The sequence below is a fragment of the Mercenaria mercenaria genome, chromosome 13, assembly GCF_021730395.1.
Source record: "Mercenaria mercenaria strain notata chromosome 13, MADL_Memer_1, whole genome shotgun sequence".
Lineage (NCBI taxonomy): Eukaryota > Metazoa > Mollusca > Bivalvia > Venerida > Veneridae > Mercenaria > Mercenaria mercenaria.
Window position 1 is genome coordinate 4,532,587 of NC_069373.1, and position 17,842 is coordinate 4,550,428.

At 36.0% G+C, this 17,842-nt stretch overlaps 1 protein-coding gene and 1 long non-coding RNA gene across 2 annotated transcripts; both read left to right on the forward strand.

The window, feature by feature from the left end:
- The first annotated feature begins 234 nt into the window (after window positions 1-234).
- Window positions 235-9,429, forward strand: LOC123530056 (uncharacterized). Its single transcript, XM_045310743.2, has 6 exons — window positions 235-391; window positions 2,370-2,626; window positions 3,826-3,964; window positions 5,594-5,812; window positions 6,722-6,943; window positions 7,635-9,429. The coding sequence occupies exons 1-6, from the start codon at window positions 340-342 to the stop codon at window positions 7,661-7,663; spliced, it is 918 nt and encodes a 305-aa protein (XP_045166678.2). The 5' UTR covers window positions 235-339; the 3' UTR covers window positions 7,664-9,429.
- A 3,458-nt stretch (window positions 9,430-12,887) lies between these two features.
- LOC123530057 (uncharacterized) lies at window positions 12,888-16,512 on the forward strand. The gene is made up of 3 exons (XR_006682255.2): window positions 12,888-13,640; window positions 14,346-14,469; window positions 16,309-16,512. It is a non-coding gene; the product is annotated as an uncharacterized LOC123530057 (long non-coding RNA).
- Window positions 16,513-17,842: the final 1,330 nt, after the last annotated feature.

The following is a 17,842-nucleotide window of genomic DNA, read 5'->3' on the forward strand; positions in this document are numbered from 1 at the left end:
CATATTTTGAGATATCCTTAAATGATTTATTAATACCATTAAATGTATTTTGCGATATCCGCAATATGTGATTTAATCAAATTAAGAATGATACTTTAATTAAATGATATAGGATATCCCAAAATATATTAATGTGTATCTTTAATTGTAAAAATACATTTTATGATATCACAAAATTAATCTAATAATATCATAAAATGAATTAAAGGTAACACAAAATTAATTTAGGCTGTTACAAAAAAGTAAACTAGTAAATAACACTTCTGTTCTAACATATCCCTAGTGCTTTTGTCGTGCAGTATTCACAACAGTGTTAAAACTATGTGTTAAAAATATCAAATGGATGTTAAAGTGTGTTCTATTTTGTTTGTCTTTTTTCAAATTTCTGCAGGTAATCACTATTTTATTATAAATATAACTGTATGGTTTACTTTCTAATACAGCTGACGTTTAAGATACTTTTTGCATGTTAGGTCATCATGCCCTAATAATTATGTAAAACAAAAGCACTGTGCAGAACGTGTAACATAATTATGCGTAGTTAAAAAGGATACTTTCTTCGATCTTGAAATTGGTATGAAAATATCAATTAGCAAACTTGTTGAACTGCCAAGAAATAAGATTTTTAGCACTGGCGACATCTTAGCTACTTAGCTAACAAGGAAGAATGCTTTGGTAGGGGATTTACATTCATAAAAAATTTGGTGGTTTCAAAGATCGAGGCATGCAAAAATGACTTGTAGAACTGACTGTTCAGTGTATGTAAAAGTCCAGGCTTTCAGTTTTACTGCATCTTTCTTTTAAAATGGAAAGACAATACGTTTGAACAGAAAATACCCCCTCCCGTGGAAGCAGTTTTTTAAAGAAAATTACCCCCTCCCGGGGACATTTTACCCCTTCCCCTTTCCACACCTAACCCCAGTTACCTCAAAATACCCCCTCCCCTTCAGGTCCCTCCAAAAAATAGAATAAAAAACAAGAAAAAGGCCAATAGAGATGATTAGATATAGATTAGACATGTGAATGGTTTATTATAAGCGACTGAACCAGGGACACCGCACTGTGTAGAACGAGGTACACATTCTTTAATATGAAACCGTTGACAGTGAGATTGATAGAAGCTTTATACAACGAGTTCAATAAATACTGTACTAAACATACACTTATTTGATATCCCTCAAATTAGACCTTAAAATTGGTCTTAATAGACGGGGTGGTCTTATTATCGGGTTTAACTATTCCTGATGATACGGACAAAAACCACTATTTCTAGCTTCCGACTAAGTATAGATTTTTTAAAAGTCTTAAAAGTTTTCATACAAGGATACAATCAAGACTATCGTAAAGAAACTTACATGCACATACATGTAAATTTATGTATGTACATGCATTTGACATAAACTGGATCAGTATTACCGGTAGCTTTACAAAATGATCCCGACTTAATTGAACCAATGATATACTTGGTAGCAGAAAAGAATACTGAACAAGTTTCATAATTATGTCCTTATGTTATATTACGAGAATGAAAACCGTTAATCACCCAGGAAAAGATCTGTGCATTGGCTCCTACTCCGGATCTTTGCGCCTCCTCTATAATAATAATAGTGCTGTAAATAATTGGCTCCTCCTCTTAGCCAAAATTTCGCATAGAAGCCAAAGCACATAAATAATCCAGATATAAAACATCATTCTAGACAAAATTGGTACTATGTACGTGAATTCTTATTTTGTGTTAATTAGGGCACATGTCCACTTTTGGTTCCGAATGGAACTATTTTCCAACTTTCAAAAGTTCTCACGTCAAGAAATGTATTTACCCTACAAAATGGCCTGCCTATCTAAAAAGTAAAATCATTTCTAAGTGAAACTACATTGGCTTTTTTTTTTGAAATAGGGACTTACATTTATCTGAGAAAGTAAAAAGCCAACTCATCCTCTTTCTTTGTTTACATTCTGCATAAAGTTCCGGTCACTAGCGCTGCCTCGCTCTTTTTTCAACTCACCTCCTCAAAGAGGACGAGCCAGTGTTTACAGGCCGTGCTTGTGGGATAGTCGTGATTGGCTGATCATGAACAACTCAAGTGTGTATACATTTACTGTAAAGCAGAATGTTTGTTTGTTTGTTTTTATTTTTGTGTGTGTTTTATTTTGCAATTGCTTGCAATAAGAATATGAAGACGAAAGATCCGGCATCAGGAACATGTAGATACTTTTCTCCCAGACATTTTTTTTTGTTCTCTGCATATTAGTGGTAGAAGTATTACAGCAGGAATGTTCCTAACTAACTAAGTTAAAGTAAAACAGTCTGCCCAACGAGCATAATGAATAGCTAAACATAGCTTTATTTCTATGTAGGTCTGTTTCAGCTTTGCGGGTACTGGTTACAAAGGAACAATGCGGACGGTCGTTCGATCTCACTGCAGAGAAAGAAGTCTACCTGGACTACGAAGGGGCAGAGCTTTGGAATGATTCGTCAACGTGTGTGATTAATATAACAACTAGTGATATCGATGAGATGATTTGCATCAAAAGTGATAGACGAGTATTGATTGATATGAAATGTTCATGGACACTCAGTTATTACGTAGAGGGTTATCATAGATACTCATATTATCCGCCAAATGTAAGTAATTTCTTAAAAAGAAACATGTCAGAAGGAAACTTAGTTCTTACATCTGAACATTATTAAATGTAAATAAAACAAGCAAATTCGACGAAATGGTATCCCCCGCCGAAAGGGTCTGTGGTGAGGACTGGCAAAAAATATATCCAGCAAAATGTTAAATCAAATTAACAGAAAATGAATGTTTTTATTATTATTTTTTTTGGTGGGTGGGAGGGGGGAGGGTACGAAACTTTACATGTTGATTATAAATATTGAAAAATGAAAAAAAAAGTTTGTTTTTTTTTGGGGGGGGGGGGGGGGGGGGATGGGAGGGGAGGGATGTCACCAAGGCAAGGTGGCGACCAGATGTGGGTACACAACTTCACATGTTTATAATAAATGTTCATGGAAAAGAATGAAAGAAGTTTAATGAAATTCTTCCAATTGTTTGGTTTGTTATGTACAAATATGTGGATTTTTAAACAGTTAAAGGGCAATAACCGTATGGAAAATTGACCAATAAAAAAAAAAGAAATGACGGGCATCATCAAAGTATGTTGGTTCATATTTATTTCAAGTTTCATGAAATTCTACAAACTTGTTACTGAGAAATGGCTGCAGACATGTATTTTTTCATTAAATCAAGGGCAATAACTTTAAGGGAAATTTACCAATCAAAAAAATAAAACTTGACGGGCATCATTGCAGTATGTTGACTCATGTTTATTTCAAGTTTGATGAAATTTTACCTGCTAGTTACTGAGAAATGACTGCGGACGGACATTTTTGTGCATTTTTCATTAAATCAAGGGCAATAACTCCAAGGAAAATTGACCAATCCAAAGAAAACTTGAAGGGCATCATCGCAGTATCTTTGTTCATGTCTGTTTCAAGTTTGATGAAATTCTACCTGTCAGTTACTGAGAAATGGCTGCGGATGGACATTTTTCATTAAATAAAGGCAATAAGTCTACGGGAAATTGACCAATCCAAAAACAAACTTGACGGGCATCATCGCAGTATGTTGGTTCATGTTTATTTCAAGTTTCATGAAATTCTACCAGGTAGTTACTGAGAAATGGCTCCGGACGGACGGACGGACGGACTGACGGACGGACAACGCCATTTCAATACCCCCTCCCAATTTCATCGGCGGGGGATAAAAATAAAAAGAAGGTATAATTGTGTAAATTTTATGCAGGTTATTCTGATTTCAGCAATACAGTTGTTCGGATTTCAACATGCGGCCTCTTTGTAAAAGGAGTAGGGTCACTTCCGTCGTATATCGTGACAACTTCCTGTTCGATAATGCTCATGTAAAAGTTAACGTGAGGTTATATACAAAGAAATATATACGTAAGTACTCTTTTAATATACAAAGATGAAACTGTTATAAATGTAAGAAACTTTATCAGAAATATATACATGTATTCTTGAGTACGCCTTTCCTAATGTCAGACAGTTTACAGATAGAAATATGTATTTAAGTAAGTTCCTATTTATTGCATGTTTAACTGGTACATATACCATAATGGAAGTGTTAATGTTACAAGATTGTAACACACAAATATACGTAACTCGTTCATGTATAATATTAACGGTCTATGTCAACATGTCTAAATTGAAAAACATGGTGCATAAAGTGTATATAAATTTGAAAACAGTTTCACCACTTAGTTTTTCATTTGAAGTTTTACATAATTATATATTATAAATATACATTATCTTTGAACTCTATCAAGGCTTTAACCTTTACCCAGCTATTTTTCTAAAACGGACAGGTCCATCCTTTCATTTGGACAGTACCATTTATTATTTGATAAGGTCTCCACTGGACATTTGCTGACTACAGACCATGATCGGCTGATCTTAATCTGCACTGGTCGCAAAGGCAGAATATCTTGCCACCAGCAGGCTAAAGGTTAAATGAGCATGTCACCATTGTTCCAGATTTTAAAACAGTGTTTGGGAACCAATCTCCAATTTCCAGCATTTGATTGGTTGATTTTGAGCTCAATCTTGAAACTGATAAGTAGCAAAGCTGCATTCAGATACTAGTCTCCAAACACAGTTTTGTAATCTCGGACCCAAATGTACAATACAACAATAACGTAAATATAAGATACCAGAAATTACAATCAGTTTTATTTAAATAAAAATATTTAGTTTGGAGTAAACTGTAAAGTACAATTCATTCTATTTTAAAGCACTCTTGTTACTGTATGACTAACGGAACTGAGATGTTTTCTTCCTTGTTTTACAAACAATACACGCATTTTGTTTACAAATACTTTTTAGAACTCACCAAAACGTTTTTTACTTTTACTTTGTTAATTCATTTAATAGCAAAAGAAAGTCTTCTTTCAATTAATCTTGTAAGAAAGGCTAACTTAAATAGAAATAGTCCAGTAAGGAGCACACACGACTAGCAATTGGTCACGAGTTTATTTTTCTTGCAAGGCTACCGTCCACAAAAAATGTGCAACAGGGTGGCCACCCCCAGAGTACTCTTTTCGTTATCTTGCACACGTGAAAAATAACTCGATTAGGTAACATTATTGCTTATAATTTCCTTATTACTTGACGTATTTTCACAAGATAAAAAGTGTCGAAGACAGAAAAAGCAATTGCTTTCCTAGGCACAAAGCGCCCAAATTTCAGTGTGCACGTTACCTACATATTTGGTCCGTGAAAAAACATTTAGGCGGCGAAGTGTTTGGAAAGAGTTAAGAATGTCTGATAGAGGTTTTTAATGTGGCGATACTCTCTTCTGCCCATTCACAAGCTCCGCGTATCACAACTCGCTTTTGTCTAATCCATGTCGGGAGTCTATTATTAACTTGCGGATAACAAGTCAGAACTCGTAAACTTTTCAGTTATGCAACAGAAATACTGCTAAATGTCTCATTAAACCCATATCAGGTAAATATACGAAATGAGCAAACATTACAGCCCAGACATTTACACGCATTCATTTAATTTCAGCTACTACTACGAGACGTATTTATACATCAAAACCTTGGTCATCGTGGACGTCCGGGTCGTCAGGTTATGATGATGACGACGACCCAGCCTCTAGAAAAGCAAAAACAGGCACAGTGGTTACTATAGTTCTCGGATCCTTGCTTGCAGTAGTGCTGGTGACCGTTTGTGTTTATTTGATGTCTGGAAAATGTTCCTCCACAAAGCCCCAAGATGGCGCTCGTAAGTTAATCTGCTTTCAAATTGATTTTTGATCAAGTAAATTTCGATATTCCGCCGAAACAAACAAATGTCCTCTCATTGTTCATACATAGTTGTTATTCGATTTCTGAAAAAAACTTTGTAAGCTTCTAACCCCGCTTCCAATCAGAAATCCTGAACAAAAGTTTACTTCTGATAGACTGGTGTAATTCAATAAAATTATCGTAATTTTGTATCTACATTAAATGAAAGAAACACCTTTGACTTTTAAGTGTGACCTTGACCTTAGAGCTAGGGGTTTTGGTCTTGTGCATGACATGTCAACTCATTATAGGGAACATTTATGCCAAATAATTCTAAAATCCCTTCATTAATGGCAGAGCGATGAACCGGACAAGAAACAGACCATGTTAACCTTTCGAAATCTTGAAGTGTGACCTTGACCTTAGAGCTAGGGATCTTGATCTTGCGCATGACACGTCGTCTCATTATTTATGCCAAGTAATTTCAAAATCCCTTGATGAATGGCATAGTTATGGACTGGACACGAAACAGACCCTTTTAACCTTTGACTTCTAAGTGTGGCCTTGACCTTGGAGTTAGAGGGCTTCATTCTGTTGTGTGCGAAACGTTGTCTTTTCGTTCTTTTGCGCGTGCCAGACCGACATAATGAAACAACGACAGCTGACAAAATATCGCCTTTTCCCTTTATTTCTGGCTACCGAAAAGAAAGACACCAAGCGGCAACTGTCGTCTGTTTGTGACAGAACGACAGAACGAAGTTGGCAAACACCGCAAGCATAGTATTACGTCAGGATATCTTTTGTCGAATAAGCATAAAGTTTGACATTTAGTTGAACTTAGATTATATATAAATTACCATTAGTAATAAATTTGCAATTGATCAATTGATAAATTTACTACCTTCAGCGCCGGTGGTGCAATACCTCTCCACGGCTCAACAGGAGAACCAGTATGCAAATCAGACAGAGAATACAGCAAGCAACGAAGACGGGCCGCAGCAATTTCCACTGAATCCGTCTGACTTCCATCCACATCAGCAGTATACGCCAGATCCGTCACATAATGCAGGAGATACAGGCGGGCAAAAATTGGATTTACCTCCTCCAGCATATGACACTTTACCATCAGGTATCAAATATTCATACACGAAATCACACCAAAAGAAAAAGAAGTAATTGCAGATTAAAATAGTTCTCCGGTTTTGTTTTTTTTTTGATGTTTTTTTATTTGGTTTTGTGCTCACTTATTCAAGGGTCCAGGTGTTCTACTGTTAGCTAGATTTTCTTATTTTATTGCATGTCTTTGATAGACATTTTTCTAGAATTTTCAAAGTTTGAATGTCGCATGAGAATTTATCAAGGGAACGTAGGTGGCACATATCACTCTGCTAAATGGCACTCTCACATCCGTGGAGAGTCAGTCATTTTAGGAACTATACTCGCATTACTGTGAGGACTATTATGCGATTCGTCGGTCCATAGTTTGTGCTATGCGAACGGTCTTTATTCAACACATGTTTTCTGGGCTAATTGTTAAAATATTTTAAAATGAAACCATAAAATATTAATTTCTGATGTCATGTAACAGAACACTGATTGACGGGCTTATCGGTCAATAGTCAATGTTGTTGGCTGTCGATCCTTTGTACCTCCGGCAGTATACTATAGTTCTGACTATTGACCGGAAAGCCGTTCAATAAGTGTATACATTTTTTGCATATATCTTCTTACGTGCTAAAATGATTTAGCACATATTTACTCCCATTGTTTACATGATTTATTTACCGTTGTTCTTGAATTTTATATTTACATTATTTCAGCGCCTCCACCTCCGTATCCGGGATACTGAGTGTATGATACAGAACAAAGAAACATCAAAATCTGTATATCTTCTTCGTAATGTTGACACTTTCGACTAAACAAGCAATGGTTCTATCTTCATGACCAATTTACATGCCTTGGAGACACAGACAAAAAAAGCCATGACTATACGTGTTCATGGTCATGTTAACACGCTATGGAGACATATTAAGACAAGTCAGACAAAGGAAAGGATGATTCTACGTCTTCATCGTTATGCTTACACGCTATGGAGACATAGACAAAACAATAATTGACTCAATATATTCATCGTCATTGATACACGCTGAGGAGACACATTTAGGCAAAACAAAACAAAGAAAGATTCTACGCCTTCATCGTCATGTTTACACAGACAAAAGAAGCAGTGGTTCTACATCTTCATCGTCATGGTTGCACGCTATGGGGTCACAATAAGACAAAACAAGCAATGACTCAATATCTTCATCGTCATGGTTACACGCTATGGGGACACAATAAGACAAAACAAGCAATGACTCAATATCTTCATCGTCATGGTTACACGCTATGGGGACACATTAAGACAAAGCAAGCAATGACTCAATATCTTCATCGTCATGGTTACACGCTATGGGGACACATTAAGACAAAGCAAGCAATGACTCAATATCTTCATCGTCATGGTTACACGCTATGGGGACACATTAAGACAAAGCAAGCAATGACTCAATATCTTTATCGTCATGGTTACACGCTATGGGGACAAAATAAGACAAAACAAGCAATGACTCAATATCTTCATCGTCATGGTTACACGCTATGGGGACACATTAAGACAAAGCAAGCAAAGACTCAATATCTTCATCGTCATGGTTACACGCTATGGGGACACAATAAGACAAAACAAGCAATGACTCAATATCTTCATCGTCATGGTTACACGCTATGGGGACACATTAAGACAAAGCAAGCAATGACTCAATATCTTCATCGTCATGGTTACACGCTATGGGGACAAAATAAGACAAAACAAGCAATGACTCAATATCTTCATCGTCATGGTTACACGCTATGGGGACACATTAAGACAAAGCTAGCAAAGACTCAATATCTTCATCGTCATGGTTACATGCTATGGGGACACAATAAGACAAAACAAGCAATGACTCAATATCTTCATCGTCATGGTTACACGCTATGGAGAAATAGACAAAACAAATGATGCTTCTATATTCATATTTATTGCCAAGTTTCCACTTAGTGAAGGCAGATGTAGACAAAGATTCTATATTCTCATCGTCACGTTTACACGCCGTGTAGACATAGTTCAATAAAACAAGGAATGTCTTCACATCACCATCTTTATTTTTCCGCGCTAGGGAGACAATGGTAGACAAACGAATGAACATCTCTACATTTTCGCCATCCCGTTACAACCGTTACGTTTTAATACATTCTCACGCCATGGGGACACAGTTCGACAATCAAGTTTCATCCTTCTTTTTACACGGTATGCAGAATCAGATAACCAAGTTTTCATCCTTTGTCTCAGACTAAAAAATGACGTAGATCTATCAAATTTCTTTCTAACTCCTTATGATATTTAATTATATTTGACAAGAATGTTGGCAGGAGCTGTTGATATTTTCATTACTATTATTCTATTCATTTTCGTTTCTACTCTTAGATGCATTTTTCTGCTGATTAATCGAATATTTATTTTTAAGAAAATGCTTATGTAATTGATTTTCTGTCATATTTATTTGGCTATCTTCATTTAATAATTGATCACTTTGTAGAATTGCTTTTTAGTCTTCCCAGTTTTTGGAGTGGGAGTGGTGGTACATTTAGATTTGCTTTTCCTCGTCCGTCCTGTTCATACGATTGTTGTTCAGCATGTGAAGTTGTGCACCTGGGGTTTTGTATGGGATTTTGCTCAGGCCGACGAGAGTTATTATGTTAGTCATATACATAAAGAACCTAAAAGTTTGTGTCGTGCATATTTCAGAAAGTTTTGACACACTTTGCTGTGTCGTTTACTGTATATATCCAGTCCATTTCTTGAATATGTTACCGCCAACGTAGAAAGGAATGTTTTAGTTCTGCCTATGTGTCGCTGATCATTTCCTGCACTGCACGTGGTATTTGCATATGTAAACATGTGAACCTGTATCCATATTGCAGCCGCTGGATTTCGTGTCAGTTTCTACAATAAACTGATACATATGTGCCCCTACAAGGTTACTTGCCTTCAGTTATGGTACTGCTGACTGGACATACAGTTGTTGCACATGAATAGTTGCCAAACAACTTCCCGCTCAGCTGTAAGAGACTGATCTTTGTATAACGTCGGTTCCGTATAAACATGAAAGGGATTTCCGCTTTGTATAAAATACAAAGCTTATTACGATGATAAAAAGCGTCTAGCCAATCAGACCGACAAAAATAATAATATAAAAAAGCAATCTTAAAAAACATTACGTATACTTTTGGCACAAATTACCAACAACAAACCGTTGCCTTTTAATTCTGCCGAATTTTAATCTTTTTAATTGATTTAAAAAGGAACATTTAACGCGGAAGGTTATTAAATCTGAGCAAAAGTGTTATTATTGACATGTATTCGTCCGGAATAAATTTAGACATTTATATTATGTTCTGCACATATTAATTATCTCGTCATTTCTGTTAGATTTCATTTAGTTTGAAATTAGTACAGACACTGTTTCTTTACCGCTTCTTTTGTTCCGTTGTGATAGCTTAGGACTTAGTGGCAATAAATGTCAGTGATAGAGATTATGCATGGTAAACAAACGTCAGCAGTTCAATTATATTCAATTGAAGTTTCATAACATCTTATAGTATATTTTTAATCAGTGAACAAAAAGATAATATGAGTTTACTGGCTTTCTGAACTTATGTTTATCCAGCTAATCATAGAAAGATTTATCCATCCGAGGCTCTGCCGAGGTAATAAGCTTTTAGGAGAGCAGAGCCTCGGGCGGATAAGCTTTTCTTTGATATGCTAGATAAACGTAACCTAATATTTTTTGTCTTGCAACGAATAAAACCTATTAAAAGCAAAATGTTTCATAATACAAAAATAATCCAGTCTCATTTTCCTTATTTTTAAATTCCTGCGCCCTATCTTCTGAAATCTTGACCCAGTTTAGAACGCCTTCTGCACATGTATTTACGAGACAGTCCGTCAACATCTGCCATGTAAAGCCAGGCAGAAATTCACGATTTCACTTCAACTTTGGCGAAACTCTACACTCGGGCAGAGTTGTTACTATTAAATTCCGAATGGTCAAGGCTCACAAAGTCACTCCGACAGACTTGCAAAAACTGTTTTAATTAAGATTCACGTAGTCACTAAAGAGACAGAGATTTAATAACTTATTTCCTATTTGGGCAAGGCTCTTAAGTCACTCAGAATGAGTCATAACAATTAATCCTATTCAGTCAGAAAATATTGTCATGGTTTAATACTGAATTGGTCAAGACCCAACAGTCCACCTGACATGAATATCACGATAAAGCCGATTTGGTCAAGATTTATCAATCCCCTTCGACATAAATATCATAATTAATAACGATTTGTCACGACTTTAAGCCAATTTATTAAAACCTCACGTAGCCACATAGACCTAGTTATTACCACTAATTTGAAGGTAAATAATCGGAGCAACTAAATAATATACATGATAAAATAGCAACAAATGAACTTTGTATATGTACTTTTTTCAAATGTTGTTGATAAGTTTCTGTGTTTTCAGAGTGGAATTTTCCCCAAAAAGACAAGTGTTATGGTATACATGCGTTTGATTCTTGCTTTATCAGGAAAAAAACCTTTATAACTGGTGTAAGTAACATCGTTAGCTCATTCAGATGGGACATCGGGACGGTATTCAGAGGTTTCGGGAGGATGCCTCTGTCCGGCTGCACACTGTTCTGTTCCTGTAAATTGTTTGTATCGCTCAAATAGTGGGTTTGCCATACAGAATTCACAACTGTGTTCAACAATTATTGACTGGTGCTGGAGCAGAATCAATTTTCATAATATGTGAAAATATGTTTACACTTGTGATTGTGATGTTACAACTACCTGCAGGTAAACCTTTTTTTATTACAAATATAAATGATATAAACATAAATGAAAGATATATACCATTTCAACAGTGAAAGTGAACACGAGCACTGTAAATAACGCGTTACAATATCTTTAGTATAAGAACGTTTTAGAAAACTTGTTGGCGAGATGCACAGAAAATGTCATTCGATAACATGCTCTAGACATATTTTTGAGCTGAAACAGAAACAAACAAATAAACAAAATTCTTGTGAAGTGCATCTTGGTACTGTCGATACCCTTGATTTTATGATTTATTTTCGGTTGGATTTGCAGAAAAATAATGTTGAAATCATAAATAAATACCCAAGTATTCATGGAATATAGTACAATGTATTAAAACTCAGTAAAACCAAACGACTGTGTATATTGTGATCTCATTTGTACATTATAATCGCACATTGTTTGGTTTATCAGCCACAAATATTGTTGTTGTACTTTTTTCACGTATAGTTTCAGAATTGTTACCGAAGGCCGTCGACTCAAAACATTTAACAATACTAAGATTAGCAAAGCAAAATTACTGTTATTCATACTTATTTGTATATCAGTAATGCATTTAAAACTTTCAAAATGCCACTGTCCTTGCTTAGAAAGTCTACCACCGTGTTTAAAGACATTAATTTTCGTTTTCATTTCCTTCGTGTGCATTAAATAGTTATTCCAAAACTAAATCTTGATGATGTCCCTATTTGACTTTTGTTGACCAACAACTGTTTTTAACTTAAAAGTCAGCTTTGCGTGAGATACCGGATGTCTTCTATTATTTTCATAACTTTATTTAGCTTTGATGGGACTAGTTACAAAAAGTATACTGTGTGTCCTCCATCTGTTTAGTTTTGCTGAGTGTTAAGATTATATTCAATGAATACTTTTAAAAATAATAATCTTCTAATGTTTGAAAATAAAATATACTGAAAATTATTATCACAAACTCAAGGGTATCGACAGAATCAAAGTGTAAAAAGTACTACATTTTCATTTCTATCAAGAAGTTTGTTAACAAATTTGCTTATTTGTTTGTATCTGTTTCAGAATCAAAAATATTTCTATAGCATGTTATCTAATAAAATTTAAGTGCATCCTTTCTTTTTCTTTTTAAAGATTTTGTAACGCTTTATTATCGTTATATATATACTTACTTAAACTATTCAGCTATGACGGTACTATTAACAAAGTATACTGTTTGTCCACAATCTATGTACAACTTTATTCAGCTTCGAAGATACTAGTAACATAGTATACATAGTGTCCACTAGCTATTTATAACTTTATTTAGCTTTGACGGTACAAATAATAATATATACTGAATGTCCACTGTCTATTTATAACTTTATTTCAGCTTCACGGTCAGCTATGACCGTCACGGTACTAGTAACATTTTATAACTTTATTTAGCTTTGATGGTTCTAATAACAATGCATACTAAATGTCCACTGTCGTTCAGTTTCACGGAAAGCTATGACAGTACCAGGAACAAAGTGTTCTGGTTGTCCACTATCTATTTCGATAACTTCTTTTTCAGCTTTACGGTCAGCTGTGACGATACTTGTAACAAAGGATACACGGTATCAGCTATCTGTCTAAGAGTATAACTTCTTTTTCAGCTTTACGGTCAGCTGTGACGGTACTTGTAACAAAGGAACAGTGTGGACGATCAATTGATCTTACTTTGGAGAGAAAAGTCTATCTGAACTATGAAGGGGCAGAGCTTTGGGACAATTCCTCGACTTGTGTGATAGATATAACAACTAGAAATGACAATGAGAAAATTTGCATAAGAAAAAACAATACGCCACTAAATTTCATTGATTTGATGTGCTCGTGGACGCTTAGTTATTACGCTGGAGGTAACGAAGAATACTCATATGGCGTAAGTAGGGCAACGCTAGATGGTATGTCTTTTCTTGAAAGTTCGTTCATTTTTTACTTATGGTAGACAACAAATCGAATTCAAGACAGTATTTATATGTAGAAACATTGGTTTGGTTTATCCAAAATATGTTTTAAAAAAACAAACTGTTTCCTGCTTTAGTATTGCTGTTTTAAATGTGTAGGAATGCAGCTGTAAATTTTCAAAACATTTGGGTTTTTGTGGGGTGTGGGGACTTAACACCCTTTTCAAGTTCACAAACGTATATCAGGAATGTAATGGGGGAGCAGTTATAATAACTTATGTTCTTGGATTTTGTACAAGTTCTAAAATGTTCTCCGCTTCTCCACATAAACTAGAAGCGGAGGACGAACGATCTCAGATACAATGTATGTTATCGCATCGTATACTACCTAGCCCAGGGATCGAACGACCCCTGATCCGTTGGTCTGCGCGTTTTCTATCGATCTGAGTTTAGGGTGATATAAAATAACGAACGAAGCAGCCATGAACCAAGGTTTTGTTTCTCTTTTAAGACTTTGTTATACATATAGACTATTCGAGAACAAATGTGAATCTTTGCCTTCTACCTTTTCGATGAGCAAAGGCACAACACATTGTTCGATTAGTCTGCATATCAAGGACTGCGAATCTACATTTTCAAGCTGCACTTACTTCCTCTATATATTTTTATTCTGATTTCAGGCAAAGAGTTGTTCGGATTTCAACTTACGGGCGTTTTGTGACAGTGATAGAAAGTCGTGACAACTACCTTTACGATACTCGTAATGTCACTGTTAGTGTTGTGGTTATTTAAAAAGAAATATATGTAAGTACTTCATTACATACTTTGATTTGATGTAACTGTTAATGTAATTATGCACGGTAATACAACTACTAGTGTCAAGCTGTTAATATCCGATTCTGTACATAGTACGTAACTTAATTGTTAATGTCAGATTATGTATGCAATACGTAACTACATAGTATGTAACTTTATTGTTAATGTCAGATTATGTATGCAATACGTAACGTTTGTACACAATACGTAACTTAATTGTTAATGTCAAATTATGTACGCAATACGTAACGTTTGTACACAATACGTAACTTATTTGTTAATGTCAGATTATGTACACAATACGTAACGTAACTGTTAATGTCCGATTATGTACACAGTCAGTGACGTATAGTTTAGCAGTTAAAATGCCTCGTTGCGGGTTTGATTAAAAATCCACTGACAAAAAAGCAATAGACCATTAACTAGATGTGTGTCCATAGGACACAGGTGCCCCCCTCCTGTCACTGTAACATAGTTTTATGACTCAGGTTAAATAATTTTTAAGGTGTTTGCAACACAAACTTAAGAACCTTATGTGTATTTTTCACTTAGTTAGCCCTAACTCTGGCCTAGCTGAGTAAAATCCTAAAGAGAACACTTCACAGGCTACAAAACAATCCTATAATGTTTTATGATTGTAGGTCAAGTACATTTTAACATACATGTTTCACAAACTTTTTTTTGAGTAAGTCTGGACAAGAAGTCTGGTCTTGCGTAATGAAAAAAACTTAAAAAACAAAATAAGTCAGGGGTCATAACTCCTACAATACTGAATGAATCCGGACGCGAAACCCCAGGTGCGCAACTGCATGCTGACCAACATTCCTGTAAATGTTGGTGACACTAGGTCGAATACTTTTGGAGCTACGCGCGACACAACATTAAAATGACCAATTTTTTACTAAGTCAGAGGCCATAACTCCTACACAACTGAATAAATCCGGACGCGAAACCCCAGGTGCTCAACTACATAAACTGACCAACATACCTGTAAAGTTTTGTGACTTTAGGTCAATTACTTTTGGAGCTAGGCGCGACACAACATTAAAATGACCAATTTTTACAAAGTCAGGGGCCATAACTCCTACAATACTGAACGAATCCGGACGCGAAACCCCAGGTACACAACTACACATGCTGACCAACATTCTTGTAAAGTTTTGTGACCCTACATCAAATACTTTCGGAGTTAGGCGCGACACAACACTAAAATGACCAATTTTTACAAAGTCAGGGGCCATAACTCGTACATGACTGAATGAATCCGGACGCGAAACCCCAGGTGCACAACTACACATGCTGACCAACATTCCTGTAAAGTTTTGTGACTCTAGGTCAAATACTTTTGGAGCTAGACGCGACACAACATTTTCAGAAGGACGGACGGAGGACGGACGGAAGGAAGGACGGACGGACAAGAGCAAATCTATATGCCCTCACCACTCATGGGGTGGGGGGGCACAAAAATTGTAACTAAAATATTTCACGCTTGTGTGATTCGTCATTTATCTCTAAGTCTTAGTAGATCATTTAGCAGGCCCCAAGCCAATCTTGATACCATTTGTGAAATATCTTGGTTTTGAATATCCCACCCATCCGCACCTTCAACACCTTGTCGTTATTCTTTTAGCATTCTTCGAGAAGTCAAGGCTAACCCTATGTTTAATTTATGTGAATAAGCTTTTAGGGTGTTTTCTTTGGTTTTTTGGATTTTTTTACTTTGCTGGTAAATTGGATATGTACAGAAAACCACTTAAACAGTATCAAGCAAAGTCATAAAACAAGGAGAACAAACAAAATACCTACAAGCATGCTTTAAAATTTCAGAGACTACTACCCGGCGTAGTTATACACGAGCACCCTGGTCTTCGTGGACATCCTGGTCGTCGGACTATGGCAAATACGACGTCCAAGAAGCAAAGTCTAAAACAAAAGACATTGTTATTTTCTTATTAGTTATACCGGCAAGCGTGTTGTTTGGTTGTGTTTGTTATATGCTGCGTGAGCGCATGTGTCCAACACGAGAATATAGTGCACGTAAGTAAATTTGCTTTTTGGTGATCGGTTGTGTTTGTGCCGTTTTTTGTGGACGTCTCTTTCCTGAACGAATTAATAGTGCGCGTTAGTTAATCTATTTTGGTGGTCGATTGTTTTTATACTGTGCTTTGTGAACGTCTCTTTGCAGCAACGACCGGAGTAAACACATTCGCAATCGGAAAAATATTTTCTTTAAATAGGTTACTGACCGTTCCAAGGCAGTGCCCCTATTTTCAACTGGTTTTCTGTCTGTTTTATATTTTATGTTGCGTGTGTTGTCTTGTTTGTTGTAAGCGCTTTTTCCTTATTCTCCTACCCCCCTATCGCCCCATCCTTTCCCCCATTCAATTGCGCTCCCTTGTTTTGGCATCCCCTGCCCTTTTACTATGAGTAAGTTTTCTAGCCACTCTTTATTTTGGCTGCCGGAATCCTAAGGCGTTACACGATAGTTTTTCCTCCTTATATGTGTGCGTTTGTGTGCTTGTGTGTCTTGGGCGGTGCCCTACAGTGTTGTTGTGTCTTACTTGTCTGTTGATCTGTGTTAGTTAGTTGGGTGTGGCTGTGTGTGTTTATCTTTGGTAAATGAATGTCTGCGCTATTGTTTTTTACGTTGTAGTGTAACTGTGATTAAGGAACGTAGTATTCCCTTTGTATACTAGTATTCATCCTTGTTCTACTTTCCCCTTCGTCCTCCTCCTTCTACCCCTTACCCCTTCCTCTCCCTCTATTTATATTTTGCATAAAATTTAAATGTACTTGTTGGATTTTTTAAGCAACCCGTCTGTTATATTTTTTCGTTACAGCTTCTTTTTGTTGTGGGCCTACTTTGCAAATGCGTGGCTCTAAGGCTGTGTTTTAGAGCTTTGTGCTTCCGAGAAATCTACCCTTACCTATTATCTAGTGTAAATCAAATCATGTTTACGTTATGTAATATGAATAAATGTCTATAATAACTCCTTATGTGATTGGCAATTTACGTTTAGACTGTATTATTTAAAACAAAATATACTATATATGTATAGATGGAACTCTAATTAATGTTATGATATATACTTCAGCGCGAAACTTCAGTGCTAGTAGTACAATACAACCAACATGCAAATCAGACACAAACTGTTGCAAGCGATTTCCAACCACAGCAACTATCAGATAATGCAGGGAACCATGTACATAATCCCACGTTTAAACAAGTATCAAATCAAGACTCTCATGTCGAATATCATTCAGATTTGCCGCCTCCTATGTATGACTCCATTCCTTCAGGTATGAAAATAAAGTGCTTACATACATAGGCATGGGCCTATGCGCCATGCTAATTGCCAAT